The sequence below is a fragment of the Theobroma umbraticum genome, unplaced genomic scaffold, assembly GCF_002168275.2.
Source record: "Theobroma umbraticum cultivar Fairchild unplaced genomic scaffold, ASM216827v3 scaffold_95.0, whole genome shotgun sequence".
NCBI classification, from domain to species: domain Eukaryota; kingdom Viridiplantae; phylum Streptophyta; class Magnoliopsida; order Malvales; family Malvaceae; genus Theobroma; species Theobroma umbraticum.
The window spans coordinates 9,054,335-9,073,695 of record NW_018397257.1 but is presented as its reverse complement, the minus strand read 5'-3'; the positions used below and the strand labels follow the sequence as shown (position 1 = coordinate 9,073,695).

Below are 19,361 nucleotides of genomic sequence, written 5' to 3'. Positions count from 1 at the left end.
AATAAAAATTTTTATTGTATTGAATGATTTCATTAAAAAATATTTTTTAATATTTTAATAATCTTAAATAATTTAAATATTAATATTTTAAGTAAAAAGGTTTTTAGTTAAATATTAATATTTTTAATATTTTTAAGTTAAATATTAATATTTTTTTATATTTTTAATTAAATATTAATATTCATTAAACTTATACTATTAAACTTAGTATCAGAGTATTTTTCTAGTTTTCCAAAAAATATCTTATCCTCACAAGAGTATAAAACATTTTAGGTAATCAACGAATATTTTTTCTATTAACCTGTAAAATATTTTATATTTAAAATAAATTTTACATTTTTTACATAAATATAAATTCTAAAAATATATTTTACGTCAAAATAAATTAATCTTAATAGAAATGGTAAATTGGGGATAAACAGTTTTTAACTATACTAATTCACTGTTGCAAGAAATAATGGTGCATCTGTTCTGGAAAGCTAGGCCAATTATTGTAGTTGACTGTATCATTTCAAGCATAGCTTTTTTTGGATTTCCACGTCAACTGTACTGTTGATGATGAGAGGTATAATAATTATAGGTGGGTAACTCGCTAGCTAGGTTGCACATGTTTATTTCACAAATGGACGGCTCCTTGGATCAAGCATCAACGTGATTAGTCGCTAATTAAGCAAAACTTAGCTTAGGTGAGTCACGTGACAAAGAAAAAATAATGAATTTGGCTCGAAGAACTAGGTTCAGGCTAATAAGTTCTCTCTTATAATAAATTAAAGCAAAATGTAAGGTTTTTTACTTTTGCATTCGAAATCTAGATAATTGACAATGATTTGTATGTGTTCTGTAATGAATCTGAGGCACCCTAAGAGGAATGCATTTTTCTCTATTTCTTTGAATAAAATAAATCTAGATTAAATACGGTAATAAGTCTCTTAATTATATCAACAAAATTAATTTAATTTTTAATTTTTATTATGTTTAATTAAATGTTTAAATTTTTTTTAGACAAAATAAGTCCCTAATACTAATTTTTAATTAACTTCTATTATTCAATACTACAATCTATAATTTTTTATGGTATATAATTTTTCATATAACATATTGATGTGTTATTTTGATAACATTAATGTCATGTAATAGATGGCGTTACTAAAAAAATTACTGACTAGGTATTGGATTGTTTTTTCAGCTAAATATTCAAAAATTATTAATTATGATGTAAACCAAAAAATTAAAAAAAACTATTTGTCATTGTTTTGATTACCATGTTCTTAATTGAAATCATCCTTTCGAACAAAAAAAAAAGTCTTTACTTTCTTCAATATTCCTTAAACCCAATGTACTTGATAGTCAGAATGTTTTCTCTTTATATGCAATTTCTATTCTTTTTTTAAAAATAATTCTTTGAGTAGTCTTGAATTTTCAAAATTAGATGTAGAGAGAGAATTTATTGTTGTTAATAAATAAAATTCAACATTATTAAATTTTCTTTATAGATTCTTGAGAAGAAAAAAGTATTAGATTTTCTTTACAAATTCTAAAAAAAAGAAAAGAAGGATTTTATTTTATTTTATTATGGATCAACATTACGTATCTTTGTTAGTTTCAATATAATAAATGTTGTGTGTCTACCTTTACTCTTTTTCTTTTCAAAATTGTTTTTGTGTATTTTTGAATATTTTTACACCAACTTTTAATTGAGCAATAATGGCTTCAATCAAATTGAAAAAATTGGATTAAGTTTTTTTTGTTAGAAATGATGGATGGTAATTAGTTACAGAATTGAAACAATTAGTTTTTTTTTTAATTTTTTATTTTAAATCCTTAATTAATAATTTTTGAACATTTGAAAGGAAAAAAACTCAATTTGAAGTCAGTAATTTTTTATGTCATGTCATTTGTCACATAATATTAATTTTATTAAAGTGACACGTTAATATGACAGTAACGTTGACTAACAAAAGTTAATTGATAATTAATGAGAGAAGTTTATTTGATCCAAAATAAAAATTAAGAGACATATTATAAAAAAATTATATATATTAAATTGACTTTGTTGATATAATTTAGAGATTTATTTAGATATTTAACCATAACTTTTTATCGTTGCACTAGATATTTATTGGATGACTATGGAAGGCACCAGGCTAGACTTGCTAGAACTTTATTCGAAGCTATGGCTAAAAGCCTCAATCTTGATCCGTGACTATCAAAATCTTATTTATCAGAAGCAACTGGATTCATTCGCGTTCATCGGTACCCAAGAATTTCTGAAGGCAACCAAGCTTGGGGAGTCGGGGTCCATACAGACAGCTCAATTCTTTCAATATTGAACCAAGATCAACTTGGAGGACTAGAGGTTTTCAGAGAAAACAGATGGTTCCCTGTTAAACCCATTGCCAACACCCTGATTATCAATCTTGGAGATATGATGCAGGTACATCTAAACCCTAATAATCTCTCTTTTCCCTTTGGGTACTTCCATCCAGCTACTTCATTGTAATACTTTGATTCAGTGCAGACTAGTGGCAAATTAAGACCAAGTTCTTAATTTAAGATCACACACACCAAATTATGATTAAAATGTTACGTCGTTATGTTTATAGCTTAATTTGCTGATAATATTTTGTTTCAGGCTATAAGCAATGATGAATATGTGAGTGTAAAGCACAGAGTAAGGGTGAACAAGCAGGTGGATCGAATCTCAATAAACTATTTTGTGTTCCCGGATCTTGACTGTACCATACAAAGCTCTAATTATAAGCCTTTTACTTACAAAGATTTTCACGCACAAGGACAGACGGAAATAGAGACACTGGGATATAAGGTTGGCCTTGAACGTTTTAAACTTAATAGGGATATTTAAGCATATGTTGGGTTAATCATTTTAGCTAATCTGATGACTGAACCAGTTAATCAGTTTTTTTTTGTTTCCTTTTTTTTTTGTTCAACATTAGTTGTGATAACTTTTGTTGTGGAGCAGCTCTATTTATGATAAATTCAAGGGGGTTTGTCTTAGTATAGGATAATTTTTCTAGATTTTCATTTTTTTTGATCATTTATTAGATTATTTATAAAAAATAAAAATTCATACAATTATTATATATTTCAGATCCTGTTTTAATAACTAAACAATCCGAATTCGGACCAAATAATATTATATTCTGAAAAAAAGAACTGTTACTATAATTACTCAATGTCTACTAATGTTCCAAAGTTATGTATTATGTTTCGTTTGTATGTAGCATAACATGCTGGTGCTTATCATAGACGATAGTGTACTACTCTAAAAGTAGCTTTTTCGACACCAAACCATAATCATATAAAGCTGCAACTCCCCCTCCCCCAGTTATAAAATATATATATATAGCTGCAAAGATACAAAGTAAAGAACAAAAAACATTTATGTTTTTGAAATGAACATAGAATCGTACCCTCCTCTCTTTAAGCCACATAGCAATCTAACCCAGAACATTGACCCTGATGAACCCATCGAACACATCGAAGATTTGGATCCTATCCCTGTCATAGACCTTCAATGCCTGGAGAAGCTTGATGAGGCCTGTGAAAATTGGGGTCTCTTTCGTTTGGTTAACGATGGGGTGCCGTCAACACTTCTAAGCCAAATCCAGGACCAAGCCAGAAAGCTTTTCTCCCTTCCATTTGACCATAAACAGGCCGTTATATGCAGTCCCCTATCTTACGTTTGGGGAACTGTATTCCTTAGCTCATCAGGGGCTGCGGTGATAAGTTCGCAGGATATGTTCAATTGTTGGGCAGAAGTCATCAATTTTCCTGTCACTCAACTCTCACAGTTCCAAACTCAAGATTCCTTGCTTGACCCTTTCAGGTACAACAGTTATAAATGTGCGTCTTCTATTCCTTCTTCTAGATCCTTTTTTTAATAACTATTTTAAATATTTTGAGAATAATCTATTATATTCACATAAATTGACATTAAAAACATGAAGTAAGCCTGCTTGGTCACTACGCTAAACTTGTATTCAACAGATGTGTGTGTGTGTGTCTGGATTATTGTATTTCTTTGGTTTTCATTCTAAATTTAACAAGATCTCTATTCTTTGTGGTTTCACTAGACATCTAGTGGAAGAATATGGAAAACATCTCGCTAGAATTGCTAGAGCTATCTTCCAAGTTATGGCGGAAAACCTCAATCTAGATCCAAGGCAATCCGAATCATATTTATCAGAATCAACTGCATTTATTCGTGCTCATCGATACCCTCAAATTTCGAAAGGTAAGTAAGCTTGGGGTGCAGGACCGCATAGAGACGGCTCTCTTTTTTCAATTTTGAGCCAAGATCAAATTGGAGGATTAGAAGTTTACAAGGAGAACAAATGGTTTCCGGTGAAACCCGTTGTCGACACCTTGCTCATCAATCTTGGTGACATGATGAAGGTCTGTTTAAGCTCTCATGCACTTTTCTAATATCATTTTCTAACCTTTAATTATTTTCCATGATCAAAACATAATAGTTAAAACCGACGAGTTATGACTAAGTGCGAATACAGTTACTTTTTTACATGGTTTATGTTACTTTTTACTAATTTGTTGATTCGGTTTAGGCTACAAGCGATGACAGGTACGTCAGTGCGAAGCATAGAGTGAGGGAGTACAAGCAAGAAGATCGAATCTCGGTAAATCACTTTGTGTTTCCAGATTTTGACTGTGTTATCCGAAGCTCTAAGTGCAAGCCTTTCACTTACTATGAATTTCGAGCACAAGGACAAAAAAATATTGAATCCTTGGGATTCATAGTGGGGCTTGAAGGTTTGAAGCTTAGTAAATAGGATTATAATTAAGCCTCTATTGGCTTAATGATTCCATTTTGTGATGATGGTTGAAGCTCTACGTATAGCTTTTCAGTTACAATGAATTTCTAGCGTAAAGATTGAAAGATATTGAGTCCTGGGATTCGTAGTTGGCTTGAAGGTTTCAAGCTTAGTAAATAGGATTATAATTAAGCCTTGGCTTAATGATTTCATTTTATGATGATGGCTGAAACAAATATCAATAATCAGACATCTTTCTTCTTCTTTTATCAGATGTTTTTGTTACTAAGTAACTTTTATAAATAATTAAATAATAGTTTAATCAAAATTTTAATTTATTTCTATTTATTTACTTTTTCTATTCGCATAATTGAAAGATTGAGATTTTAAAAAATGAATTTCGAGCACAAGGACAGAAAGATATTGAGTCTTTGGATTCATAATTGGTTTTGAAGGTCTAGTCATAAATAGAATTATAATTAAGTTTTTATCGGCTTAATGATTTCATTTGTGATGATGGCTGAAACAAATAAAGATAATCAGACAATTTTTTTTACCCAGATGTTTTTTTGAGTGGATTTTATAAATAATAATAATAAATAATCAAATAACGATTTACTCAATCTTTCTAATTCATTTTCGTTTATTTATTTTTTACAATTGCAGAATCAAAAGATTGACATTTCAAAAAGATTAATTATTTTTTGTGAGTGTCAATTATAAATATGTTTAATCAAATTTTTTTAAAATATATATATATATATATATATATAAAAAGCTTTACCTAAATGATATCTATGTCAACATGGAAAGAGTAAAATAAACCCCCTAGAATTCGGGAACTACCTCCAATATATTGCTTACTATAACTTACTTGAAAATTTAAAGGGATATATATATATATATTAACTGAAGAATGAGAAATTTCAGTCAAAATTCATGTGGTTAATACATAAAATAACCACCATTAATAAATTTGGATTCTTCTTACTTTCCCTCAGAATTTGGATTGAATAAAGAGAAAGACATTCAACTTCTAGACTCACACAAGAAGTGAAAGAAAGATGACCACCAGCACTACTCTATCCATTTTAATTCGGAATATGCTTTTTTTTGTAGTCACACAATTCCTCTTGTGTTTGCATGGTAAGCTATGCATGCTACATAAACAAACAAATAGTCTCTAAAAAGACTATAATCACACGATAAACAACCCCTCTTTCCCATTGGAAAAAGCAATGGAAACTCTGAAAACCCAAATATATATGTGTATGTATATATCGAAGACAAAAGGTGCCTAAAGGATTTAATATTATAAAATCATCACATTAATTATTTAGGTAATTAAATTTGTAGTTTAACAATATATATATATATATAAGTATACGGAGATTTCCCATTGCCTTAAATAAATTAGGTGGAGTGAACTATTAACATTAAGTTAAGATATTTGATAATTATACTTAAAGAATTCTTTTCACGGTCCCGTTTGCCATCAGACTGAAAATCAATTCATAATGATAATCACCACGCTTTTTAAAAGGCCCCACCCTTATTTAGCACACGAACGTAGAGAATCAAAACAATTTTTTCAAAATTAATTTCATATATTGATGACACGACGGACGACATCTTCGTTTCTGCACAAACGTGAAACAGGAGAAAAACAAATCACAGCCGTTCCGGATGGGTCCTGAGTTGATGGACGGATGATATTGCATGCACAAGAAGGTTTGGTTTTATTAGGATACATGGAGAGAATAGTAGAGTATATATGGCTGTTTCTTGGTGAGAAAGAATCGGATGGAGAAAGGGAAACTAAATGTGAGAGAGAAGAAAGCTGTTATTTTAAATGCGATTTTCGTTATCCTTCTTTTACCCTTTATTGTTTTTCTCTCTCTTTCTCTATAACTCTCTTGGCATTGGTTGATACGTACTTCAGTTAGGAGGGTATCAAGTTTTCTCTTTTTGGGCAGGGAGGTCTCCAATGGCGGTGGTTGGTGTTTTAGAAGACAAAGGCTCTGTTTTGAGGAAAAAGAAACGTCGGAGAATGTGTGAAAATAAGATTCTTGATGTTAATGACAAAGTTGAGGTAATGTGGTTAATGCCCATTCTGGTTTTGAATGAGTTTTCTTCAATTATATGTTTTTTCTTTGGGGGTTTCGTTTCTTTTTTTGGAGGGGTTCAAATCCTGGGTTGTGATTTCTTTGGTGTCTCATTGAGTTTTCTTTAATGTGGGAACTTTTTTTTTTTTGGAACTGGGATATACCTTCTAATTTGGTTTTTGTTTATAGCCGAAACTTTCCAATGCTATTAATCTGTGTGATTAGAGCTACATTGTGTTGTTTAATTCTTTATCTCATTAGTAACATTCTTATATACCTGGTTTGGGGTCTGTTTGGTAGCCATGCAATGTTAACTTATAAGGTTTTTTTCAAAATTTTGAGAGCCCTTGCTTGATCACTTACTGTTTAAAGTATGAATATCTGATGCATTTGAAGTTTTAGTTCCGTGCATAAAAATGTTGGAATTTTGTAGGTGAGGAGTTTGGAAGAGGGGTTTCAGGGTTCATGGCATCAAGGAACTGTTATTTCATGGGACAAGCGAGGGTGTCACGTCAAGTATGATCATATTCTCGTTGACGATGGTTCAGATAATTTTATTGACATTGTGGGTGTTCCTTCACCTGTAGTAGATGGCATTGGTTGTCCCTGTGGAAATCAATGTAACTATCGTGGGTCTATAAGGCCATTGCCACCTAAAATAGAGATTAGCAAATGGAGTCTTTACTACGGACTCTGCGTGGATGTATATTTTATGGACTCTTGGTGGGAAGGTGTGATTTTTGACTATGAAGATGGTTTGGAGAAGAGGAGAGTTTTCTTCCCTGATTTGGGTGATGAAATGATTGCTGAAATTGGAAACTTGCGGATTACTCAAGATTGGGATGACTTGGAAGAGGAGTGGCTCCGACGTGGGACTTGGTTGTTTCTTGAGCTAATTGAACAATACGAGCAGGAGTGGTACATTTCTGTTTCTGTGAAGCAAATTTGGTATGATTTACGGGAGAAAGAGGGTTTTCAAAATCTTAGAGAGTGGACATCTTCTTGTGAAGCTTTGTGGAAAGAATTGGTGCTGGAGGTTATAAAAGATAACCATGAAATCACTGTGAATCATTTTATCAGGGTATCAGGCCTTTCTGGGTCCTCCCAGCCAGAATCCAAGTTACAACTGGAGCCTGTTATACCAGCTGCAGATGTTAATATGTGTTCTGATGCAGATTTAGCTGACACTTTTGCTCTCGTACCAGTTGAGAATCCAATTAACAATACTATGACGAGTCCAAACCCAGCTACTGTTGAATCAATTCAAGAGAAATCTGACATAGGTCAGTTGATGTGTATCTCAAAGGATGATACCAATCTTTTGACTGAATCAAATGGATTCTGTCTTGACACAGCAGTCTGTGTTTTACCTGAGGCTTTGTCGGTCTCACCCTCTGTTGCAGATGGAATTTCCTGCATCAGTTCTAATACTAGCAATGAAGGCTTTTCCGGAACCAATTTAGATATGGCCAAAAGGAGGGCCAGAAATTCAAGACTCGATGAAACTGAGACTTGGATGACTGCTGGCGCAGACCTTGTTTCTAAAGCTGAGTCATGCCCTGATGCCATTACCAAATATGCTCTTTCTGGTAAGAAACATGCGAATGCTCTGAGAACTGATGTTAGGAAGCATCTTCTATATCAGGGATGGATAGTTGAGTCTAAGCAAGACAAACATGCAGTCAGAGTGCGATACATCTCACCTACTGGGGATTGTTATTACTCTCTTTATAAGCTCTGTTTAGATTTGATGAAACAATCCGGGAAACTTATTTGTTCAAACACCAAAGATTTATCTGTTGTTGAACCAACCATGAAAGATGTACATGTTGTTGAACCAGAATATTGCCCTCAAGCTGTTTTGGACTGGTCTAAGGCTGGACTGGATGAGACTCACAAGTGCCATTCCAAGAGAAGTGATATGACCCTAAAGGCTAAAAAGCATCTCTCATGGCTGGGTTGGGCATTTCACTATGCAAGCAGCAATGGAAAGCGCTACTTGTGCTACACTTCACCAAGTGGAAGGATATACTTTTCACTTCGAGCAGCCTGCAAAATGTGTATAAAAGGAGGTGGAGTATCTCAAACTGATGCTTCTCCTTCTAGACCTCTGGAGAAAATTAATGTCATTGAGGAGGCTGATAGTCAGCTAGCAAGTGAGAAGCGTTCTTCTGCACTATCTTATATAGGTATCCAGAGAAGCTCAATGCAATCAAATGCTGAATTGGAAAATTTCTCCAGAGAGTCTTATTTGAAATTGGAGAAGAGAAATCTTGTTGGGCTAAGTAGAGTAGGTCAAAGAACTCGAAAACCCAAAAGGAAGAGAAAGGATAGTTCACTGTATCCTGTGTCTTGCTTAGACAAAAGGCCAGCCAACTCACCTGTTGTAAACACTAGCATCTCAAGATTGAAAGGTGGAAAGACACCTGTGGCATTGATGAAATTAAGAGAGAATCTCAAAGGTAGTCAACATAACCGTGTGCTACGATCAACCAAAAGAGTGCAGCAGGTAGTAACCCCTAGTCCAGCGCACCAGAATCCACGAACTGTGCTGTCTTGGTTGATAGATAACAATGTTGTTTTGCCAAGGTCAAAAGTGCATTACTGGAGGAAGGAGCAGAGGTTGAAAGTTGAAGGGCGGATAACTCGTGATGGAGTTAAGTGCAGTTGTTGTGACAAGGTGTACACTCTTGGTGGCTTTGTAGCACATGCTGGCAGCAGTAGCCACAGACCAGCTGCCAACATCTTCTTAGAAGATGGTAGGTCTCTGTTAGATTGCCAGCTACAAATGATACATAATAATAAGATGAAGAAGTTTGGAAAAAAGCGGAATCGCCAGTTGAAGGGCAGTTGGCGACAAGACAAAAATGACTGCATTTGTTCTGTTTGTCATTATGGGGGCGAACTAATTTTATGTGATCAATGTCCATCCTCATTCCATAAAAGTTGCCTTGGTTTAGAGGTATCTCTTTTGTTTCATTATCAGTTCATTCCTATTGAGATCTACTTCTATTCCATTTTTTAAAACCTACAGATCTTTGATTTCTTCTGTTGGAATTTTCTGTCATAGAGTGTTCCGGATGGTGACTGGTTCTGTCCATCATGTTGTTGTGGAATTTGTGGTCAAAGCAAGCCTAAAGAAGATGGTGCAGATTTTGTGGATGACAGAACTCTCACTTGTGCTCAGTGTGAGCATAAATGTAGGTTGCTTTTCTCCACTCGCTGACAGGTTAAAAGCACATTTGGATAGTTTCTTATGCAGTTTTCATGCATTTGGTGCAGATCACGTTGTATGCATAGGCAATAGAAGGGCAAATATGTTGGAAATATGTGCAAAAGAAAATTGGTTTTGCAGCAAAAGGTGTGAAAAGGTACATCCAATCAGCTTATTTTTGTAATTTGAACTGTGCATCAACTAGTAGCTGACTTTTCCTGCCCTTTTTCTTTGGGCATAAATAGTTTCTCTATCCACTTTCTTAAATATTTGAGTGCTTCACAATGAGAAGCTAGTAAAATTTTCATTTCTCTTTTGACCACTTTTAGCCCTTTTTATATGTCATATTTAGAATTCAAGTAGTGCAAACCTAGTAAGCAGTGGCAGAGAACTGGCTTTTACAGTAAAAGTTCTTACGATTTGATCAAGTGATGGGCATGATTGTTCATGGGGAGATGTTTCTGCAATTTAGAGAATCTTTTTGCAAAAATTATTTATATCCAGTTGAATCTCATGTGGGTGAGATTAACAGTCAACTTTTGCCTTCATTGTGCTAGTCATTGAGAAAAATTGGTAGGATTTATATCGTAAATGTTATATGATACTCATTTCTTAAGGCAGCAGCATACCTTAAAAGTTTGTAGTGCATGAGCAATGTAATATCATGCCGTTGATAGTACATCTTGAAATGTTGCTTATGGTGGTGGCTTTGCTGCAGATATTTGTGGGCCTTTATGAGCTTTTAGGGAGGCCAATTCCTGTTGGAAGGGACAATCTAACATGGACACTAATTAAAACCACGCCGTCGGATACTCATGATCTTGATGCTTCAGATAACGAAGCCATGATTGAGAATTACAGCAAGCTTAGCATTGCGCTTGATGTGATGCATGAGTGTTTTGAGCCTGTCAAAGAACCTCACACCGGCAGAGATCTTGTTGCAGATATTATTTTCAGTAGAAGGTGGGTAATTCTTGTTTTCTGATGTCATCTTGATAACTTTAATATATATTAGGTGTTTTGCTTTTTACTATTCTGAAAAATGTAGCTGTAAACTCTGGATTCATTTGCAAGTATCATGGTTTTTGCTATTTAAATGATTTGAGGAACAAATGGAAACCATATTAAATGTTTTGGTGAATGCCACTATTGCAGTTCCTAAAGCATGTTACTCTGATTTTCTTTCTGATGTTACCTCTTGATTTGAGGATTGGTTTGAATTTTATATCTTTTGGCATGCTTGTTAGTTCATGTTGAAGCATTGTAATTCATATATTCTGGTCACTTTATGTGGGGAGTAGTGTAGATTTAAAAACTCCTGGCAGCAGAACTGTAGGCAAGTCACATTTTGATGTGGCATAACTTGTGATTTAGATTTGTGTCTGAAATATTGCTTAGTGTTGAGCCTCCTGGCATTGCATTTTAGCAAACTTCTAGCAGCAGTACTGTAGGCAATGCATGCTGTCAAAGCCTGCATCGCAGAGAGCAGAATTCTCTACTTTGTGTGATTTATCTTCGATAATCTGGCCAAACTGTCTTGACTGACCATCTGCCTTAACCTGTTTGGAGCTGATGGCTTAAATAGGCTACATTTTTAAATTAGTATTAAATGACCTGGATTTCTCCTCCTTATATTTCATATAGTAGCCTATCAAGGTCTATGCATTTAGGCCATTGAGCCATATTCTGCTGCTGATTCTTGAGCTTCATAATCTATTGTTGCTACTTCAGTATAATTAGTGATGATTTATGCATGTTTTGGGTGTTTAATATAGGGAAATAGCTTCAAGCTTGATCCTTGTGATTTTGAATTTTGCAGCTCAGAACTTAACCGCCTAAACTTCCAAGGGTTCTACACAGTACTTTTGGAAAGACATGATGAACTTATTACTGTTGCTAATGTTAGGTAAGCTTCTCTAATTAATGATAGTAAGCCTATAGGACTACAGTTCTTAGTTAGGCTGTCTTGTATGCATGCTTTGTTGATAATCGTAGTTTTAATTGCTACTTGCCTATTCAAGGGTCCATGGAGAAAAGGTGGCCGAAATACCTTTAATTGGTACCAGGTTTCAATATCGGCGACTTGGAATGTGTCGAATCTTAATGAACGAGCTTGAAAAGGTAATTTTTATCATGTTTCTAGGGTCTTTCATTGGTGGTGCTTTATGTTTACTATTGGTTAATTTCACATGCATGGGGATTCCAAACAATGTTTTAGAAACTGAAACAGTTGTCAAGTTGTAAAATTGAGGGCTAAGGTCTAGAGATTTAAACAGGTTCAAATGGATATATGACTTGTGGTTTCATTATGATCTAATAAATATATTAAAAATTCCATTTAATTTAGCACTAAGATTAATTTATAAAGGGTAGCATTTATAAACTTTATGAAGCATATGATTACAAAATTAAAAAATTTTACATGTTGATTATGTGGTCTTTCACATTTTATATAGCATCAAAATATGTAAAACATTTCAATTCACAGTGTCTGTTTTGATAATTAGGTGCTAATATTTAATGTTGCTACATGTTTTAAAGAAATATAATGGCTATAGATTAATTCCATGTATATTCTTTGGAGATAATATTTCAAAAAGATAAAAAAAAAAATCCAGGGGAATAAAAGGGGGGGGGGGGGGGGGGGGGGGGGGGGGACCCGCATTTCATGACATTTTTGGTGTTCGATATAATCCCACATTTATTCACTAATATATGTTGCATCTGACAAATTTCTCACTATTGTTTCTTGCATGATTTCTTCAGAAACTCATGGAATTAGGAGTACAGAGGCTGATATTACCTGCTGTTCCTAATGTGCTGCACACGTGGACTACTTCATTTGGATTTTCAAAGATGATGCCTTCTGAGAGACTAACATATGTAGATTATACATTTTTAGATTTCCAGGGTGCCATAATGTGCCAGAAGCTTTTACTTAAGAGACCTTTAGTGGAATCAAACTTATCAATTGGTACTTCCTATTCCCTGGCCACCTTGTTCAAGTAGTAATTACTGCACTGAATCACATTCATGTTTTCGTTCATGTTTTGCAGGATCACAGTTCAAACCTTACAGTGATGCATTTGAAAGCAGTGATAATGTCGACCTCGAAGGATCCAGTGCAGTCTCTGAAGTATTTCAAGCAGGACAAATTGAGGACAATGGATTTATTGACCAAGGACTAGTGGAGTATGTCTCACCTCTTTCTTAATCTATTTAGCAAAAAAAAAAAAAGGAAATTGGAAAAAAATAAAAAACACTCGAATTTCACTCTTTCTGTTAGGATGGTCACACTCATGATAACTACTGGCTTAGACTTCTAACCAGGTTATAAAGATGAAAGCTATCTTATGTAAATATCATCTATTTGGAAATCTTACAGTTATTATATTCAGGTAATTGTGATTATATGGGAGGAAATTATTGTTAGATAATCATCCTTGACTTTGAGTAATTGAGTTGCTTGGAAAAGAGAGAGTGTTTAGAGAAGAACAGATTACAAAATGACAATTCTCATGGAGCAAATATCCATGGTATATATATGATATTGTAAATTCGATAAAATATGAAAATTGGTGACCTTAGAATGCCCCATGTCCGCCTACATAAATGTGCTACTAAATCAAAGGAAGACTGGTGAAGCACTAACTGGCACAGAATACCTTGATAGTAAGGTAAGGAACACCTATAATTCAACTGGACTGGCATGCTTCAGTTGGGTATGGTGTTTGATAGTAATAGTGATGGGCTGTTGTTCTTTGAACCCTGAATTATTTCAATCACTTACCATCCTTTTGGAAATGATCAAAGTATGAAAGAAGATGCCTTTGTCTCTTCACTCAAACACACAGATGCATAGATGTGTTCATTTACACTCCTACTTGTTGACAACCTCACTATCTATGCTAATGTATAAAGCCATGAGCTAAGTTGGTGTATCTCTCTTTTGGAAAATATTTTAAATGAGTCGGATATTCTCCTGTTTCTTTCCCTTCATCTTAGAGAAATTGTTTGTTAGAACTGCCTTTTTTCTTTCTCCCATACCTACTTTCCTCTCTCCCACTCTTTTTCATCCCCATTGCATTTTATTGGAAAAGAAGAATCTAATTAATATATATCTATTATCTTAACCACAGTAAGGGCTTGATTGGCTCCAGTGAGATTGAAAACAGTGATAGCGGTGAAATTGGTAACCGTAATGATGAGATTAGAGTTTAGATTTATTGTGGTGAGATTGAAAAAGGTGCGCAGCTGCACCTCACCTCAGCTCCAAATGGGGCCTACTTGTGTGCAAACCATTCCTTATCAATATTAGGGGACAGAGAAAAATAAGGCATGTTACCAATTATAGCTCTTGGCCTTTAATGCCATTCAATCTAGAGAAGGGAAAATTGAACAGCATTGTTACTATTGCTTAAGCTTGTGAAAGAAACTATGATGAAGAGCTGTAGCCACTAATATTAATAAAAAGGAAGGTTGTATACTTTTATGTAGTTTTCTTTTGGCTTCTTTTTTTGTACCAAACTTGAGGATGAAGTGGACTTTATCACTTTAGGATAGAACACAGTGCTTGAATTAGAGCTGTTTGTAATTTGAATGACTGGAAACTCTGCAATTTGCATTCTTTCTGGCACCAAATTAATCATACTCCATCATATTTATATAATCCTTACTCATCTGAAATGAGGCTGTACTGACTATAATACCAGCTATTTATCAATCTAATTATTTCTGAGCAGTGCCAGGTTTGTAAAGTTGAAGGAAAATTAGTCCAGTAAAATCCTCCCGTCCTCCTTTAGAATCATATGGGTTTAAGCATTACTTGAGTCCACTATATATCACATGAGCAACCTCTTTTTGTTCTTGAATTTGCATGGTTTTCTATTCCTTTTTCAAGCTTACTGTCTTCAATGGTGCTCGATTAGTCACTAACAGCTTTAAGTTTTTGGCAGGAATGGTGCAGGTGGGGGGAATAGTAATAAAGGAGACTGTGTTCATATTGTGGTAATGGTACTTCTATTGACTCTGAAGCATTTCATTTTTTTCCATCATTAACCTATTCTTTCATTTTATATCTGCTTTTGATCCTCACTTCTCTTTCGCTTCTAACGAGATACTTGATCTCCTTCTTATTTAAAGGCAAACCAACCAACTCAAATTGACCATGAACCATGTGATACTGAAGTCAATCCAGAATGCTCAGCTGTAGATACCAATTATAAGAAAAGAAAATGCAGTGGTAGTGATTCCATTAGGTGCTACAAGCGCAGGAGGATATCTGCCTGAGTGTTGCTTTGTTTGCACAGATTCTGCAATTAGACGAGGGAATGATTTTCCAGGCTGCTCTTGGGAAGAACCTATTCTCTATGGTTTTTTGATGCTGTCATGTAGACCGGCTGCAGGACATCCAAATTTTACTTCATGGATGTGTAAATCCTCTGTACAGAATATAAGTCGGACAGAACATCTCAAACTCGGATGAAGACTATTAACGTTATAGTTTAGGAGATTATGTAGAGTTCATTACCTTTTAGGATCAATAATGTAGAGCTCATTTTGAGTATCCTTTTGTCCCTATTAACTGTATGGATGTATAAGTTAGAAGCATATCATATCCAATTGCCTTCTCTTATATTAGTGAAGGTTACCTTTCCTTCATGTTTGTTTAATTGGTTTTTGTGTGGAAACTAAAATGCCATAAGATAGCTGCTGAAGAAGAAACAAATGTTGTAAAATAATGGTAAGTTCCTGTCTTGGTGATCTGAATATAAGACAACTTATTACCTTTCATTCAAGAGAAAAATAAATAAATGGAAAGTCGATAGACAGAGTAGGACATAAACCTTTTTCTTCTTTGAAATTAAACTTATATTAAAACTTTAAAGCGATAGATATGGCAATGTGACCAACCCTAGGAGCCGCTTTGGGTTTGTTACTCCTTTTACATTTCTTTGGAAGAAGGAGAATGCAAGAGAAAGCAGGCCTGGCAGAGAGGAAGAGAGTGAGGCAGAGGAGGTTCCCAAATTTCTACTTTGGGACAAAAGGAGACTTGCTACTTCTGTAGCTCTTGGCTAGGTGGTTCTAGTTTCCTGGCATGCCCATTTTTCATAGCAATTGGTCCAACTTTCTGGTAAAAAATTCCATAATAATTATGCAAACATAAGATCATAAGGCACATGTTTTTTGTATTTGCTATTGGATTTTGTCCAAAGACAGCTACTTTTGTGGTTCAATGGAGGTTGTATTCATTTTCACCCATGACTTTCTGTCCTTATCCTGACAGCCCTCCTCCCTCCTCCCTCCTTCATTAATGATGATGTTAATGTTATCGAAACTTTGCTATCTTAACCCCTAAATAATTTAATTTGGGTACTGAATTGTCCAATGAATGCTTTTCTGCACAGCATTTTATTTATAAGAATAATAAGAACATGAAAAGTTGTCGAAAACAATGTGTTCTATTGTATCTATGTTTTGTGTTGTCTATGCATGGCAAGGTCATCATCCAAGCGTATATGGGAAACAGTTCTAATCTATTACTCCTAACTAATCTAATGTAAACTCCATGAATGGAATTCATCAATTTTGCTTAAGTAAAGAAATAAATGTCAAATGCGGTATTGAAATGGTAATATAAACCATAATGAGGCCCTTCAAGTTCCTACCCCTAAATCATTATACTCTTTAATTTAATTTAATCAAACTAACCATTCAACTAAGGTAGAGGTGGCAAGGATTGGATCATTTTGAGACGAATCAATTTTAAACTATTGTTTTAATATTAATTTAAGTTTAAATTAATTTAGAATTGAGTTGTTTTATGTTCAAGTTATTGCCTTTCATTTGTCCGATTGAGTTAGATCAAGTTCAAATAGATTTTTCAAGTTCGGATCAATTTTACCAATTTTAAGTTAAGGAGAAAATTATTGTGGAATATGTTAGTTGGGATGGTTCAAATGTTGCTTATGTCAATAAAATAAATATATTAAGCAATTAGACTAAATTATATTAAAATATTATTATCTTTTTACAATCAAAATCAGATGTTTCTTAATTTGCTCCAAAGAATAGATATGAAAATAAGGAAGATATCCCTTACAATTATTTTTATTATAATTCTATAATTATCTAATTATAACAAAAAAATTACCTAAGATCCATAACTTTTAAAAAAAATGATAAAGTGCTGAGTGAGAGGTGGATTTATTTGAACTTATCATCAAATTTAAATATACAAAATTGATGAAAAAGGGAGAAGAAAGGGCAAGAAGGTGGTAATGGTATGATAGATTTGTTCTACGGTTTGATGGTTTTTGGGTGAAGATTGAAATTAAATTTATGTTATCGTTGTTATTGGTTTTGTAATGAGTTTTTGTTTTAAAGTAGTTCCTATTGGGTGAAATTTTGGATTGCTTTTTATGTTGTTTTTGATATTTTTTTTTGCTGGGTGTTTATGATTTTTGGTTTTTAAAGATAAATATGTACTGTATGTAGTCAAAGTTTGTTTTCTTCCCTATTACTTCTTCATGTCTTTATAATTGAGCAACTATTATATATGGTCTTCTTTAGAATAAATTTTTATTCATTGAGGAAGAAACACTTATGAATGTGAATTTCATACAATCTTTTGATGAATCTTACACAATTCATTATTATGATAAAATGATTTCAATATAAAAAATAATTAACCGTGTAATGAATATATCATTAAAAAAGATAACAACTCTCATTCAAACGTCATGAATTACTTAACTATTAATGAAGAGTACTGCAAGATTAAATTTCATAGAGTTTAGTTTTTTTTTTTCAGATATCAACAGGTAAAGTATTTGTTATTTTAAAATATTTTATCTAAATTTCATTATTTGATGAGATTTTCAAACCATATAAATACTCAAATCTTAAATTTTAATTCGATATTTGATAATGTTAACATTTACACGTTTAGGGTCAGTTGTCGGATTTTGTTATTAAAAAACCCAGTGATGTTTCTTGGAGGAAGATATTTCCAAGTAGAAAGTACAACCTCTTTTAACTTAAGATATCGAAAGAAGCTTCTGTTGCATAGCCTCGCCCCCCTACCCACCTCTGCAGTCTGCGATGTTTCCAACTCCAAATCTTTCCTTGCACCATTCACATTGATCACAACAAACTTTTTCGCCCATTCATTTTGGAGGTATTAATGGCTTTCAGCCACCGAACTCAACCCTGTCTGGACCCCCAACCAGCTATATGCTCTTATGTAACCGGCCCAGTAGCAAGATCACCGTCGACTTTTCTTCTTTTAAGTCTTGTCACTCGTGACTGCTGCACTGATGACTGATGTTAATTGTTGCAACTTTGTTTTGAACGAATGAGAGTAGTCATAGCGGGTAAATCATTTGAATTTGGATTCATAAAGTTCTAGCTGAAAAGGGCAGTCCACCTGATCAAATAATTTCTAGTACCATGAACTTGAAATTGACTCAAACAGAGTGGGATTAAATTTTTCCTTTCATCACTCTGATGAACTCTTCGGATGATTGAGAAAGCTGACGAAAGGAAGAAAAGTATAGTACTGGCATCAAGTTTATGTTTATGTGTAAGAGATGGGTGATGATGGAGATGGTCATGAAACATGAATCTCACACCATAGTTTAATCAACTAAAAAAGGTTGAATGCTAAAGAATGATGTTCTGTGCATGTGGATGAAGGAAAGCAAAGAACATTTTGCTTTTCCAAAAAAATTTGCCCTGTTGGATAGAAAGTAGGAAATCTTGCTTTTGTTCATCGCAGCAAGTATTCTTCTCTTTTGATGATCAGAGGGACGAGAGATCAAGGATCAAACTTTATGGCGCCTACCAGAGCCCAACATCTACAACCTATGCCACACGCCAAGTTGGAGTCCTATGTCGACCATCTCCAAAATGTATACTAATAAAATATATTTGTAAGAAGAAGAAAAAAAAAAGACATTAGATGGTCTTTTGTCAGTTTTGGGCCCATCTCCCGACCAGTTCCTTTTATCAATGACCTCCCTTCATTACAATCAGATTAGCAGAGAACCCAAGAAGAGAGAGAAATTAGGAAAGGGAGACCCCATGGTATGGGCAAAGATAAAGTGGCAGACAAACAAGAATCCCCAATAGGAATTAAGGAAGCCTGAGACTCTGTTTCAAAGGGTCTAAATTAAACAACACGAATCCACCGCAAAGTTGCAAACACTCCATTTAAACTCACATGAAGGCCTAGCAGCCTCTCAGCTAAAC

The 19,361-nt window shown here is 34.0% G+C and overlaps 1 protein-coding gene and 2 pseudogenes across 1 annotated transcript; all 3 read left to right on the top strand.

Annotated features, from left to right (window-relative positions):
* The window catches only part of LOC110412880 (gibberellin 2-beta-dioxygenase 8-like), a 3,689-nt pseudogene extending 826 nt beyond the window's left edge, over nucleotides 1-2,863 (top strand).
* A 550-nt stretch (nucleotides 2,864-3,413) lies between these two features.
* Nucleotides 3,414-4,808, top strand: LOC110412973 (gibberellin 2-beta-dioxygenase 8-like; annotated as a pseudogene).
* A 1,945-nt stretch (nucleotides 4,809-6,753) lies between these two features.
* Nucleotides 6,754-15,719, top strand: LOC110413031 (PHD finger transcription factor). The gene is made up of 11 exons (XM_021423749.1): nucleotides 6,754-6,882; nucleotides 7,329-9,857; nucleotides 9,966-10,095; nucleotides 10,178-10,266; nucleotides 10,828-11,072; nucleotides 11,929-12,015; nucleotides 12,131-12,230; nucleotides 12,876-13,083; nucleotides 13,166-13,301; nucleotides 15,065-15,122; nucleotides 15,252-15,719. Exons 1-11 carry the CDS (start codon nucleotides 6,778-6,780, stop codon nucleotides 15,396-15,398), a joined length of 3,834 nt encoding a protein of 1,277 aa, XP_021279424.1. The 5' UTR covers nucleotides 6,754-6,777; the 3' UTR covers nucleotides 15,399-15,719.
* The last annotated feature ends 3,642 nt before the right edge of the window (nucleotides 15,720-19,361 follow it).

What these genes read in the sequence shown, in the direction of transcription:
- LOC110413031 (XM_021423749.1), top strand. Translation starts at nt 6,778, where the DNA reads ATGGCGGTGGTTGGTGTTTTAGAAGACAAAGGCTCTGTTTTGAGGAAA. An exon ending in ATTACTGTTGCTAATGTTAG is followed by an intron (nt 12,016 to 12,130) that starts GTAAGCTTCTCT and finishes TGCCTATTCAAG; the next exon opens with GGTCCATGGAGAAAAGGTGG. An exon ending in ATTGACCAAGGACTAGTGGA is followed by an intron (nt 13,302 to 15,064) that starts GTATGTCTCACC and finishes AGTTTTTGGCAG; the next exon opens with GAATGGTGCAGGTGGGGGGA.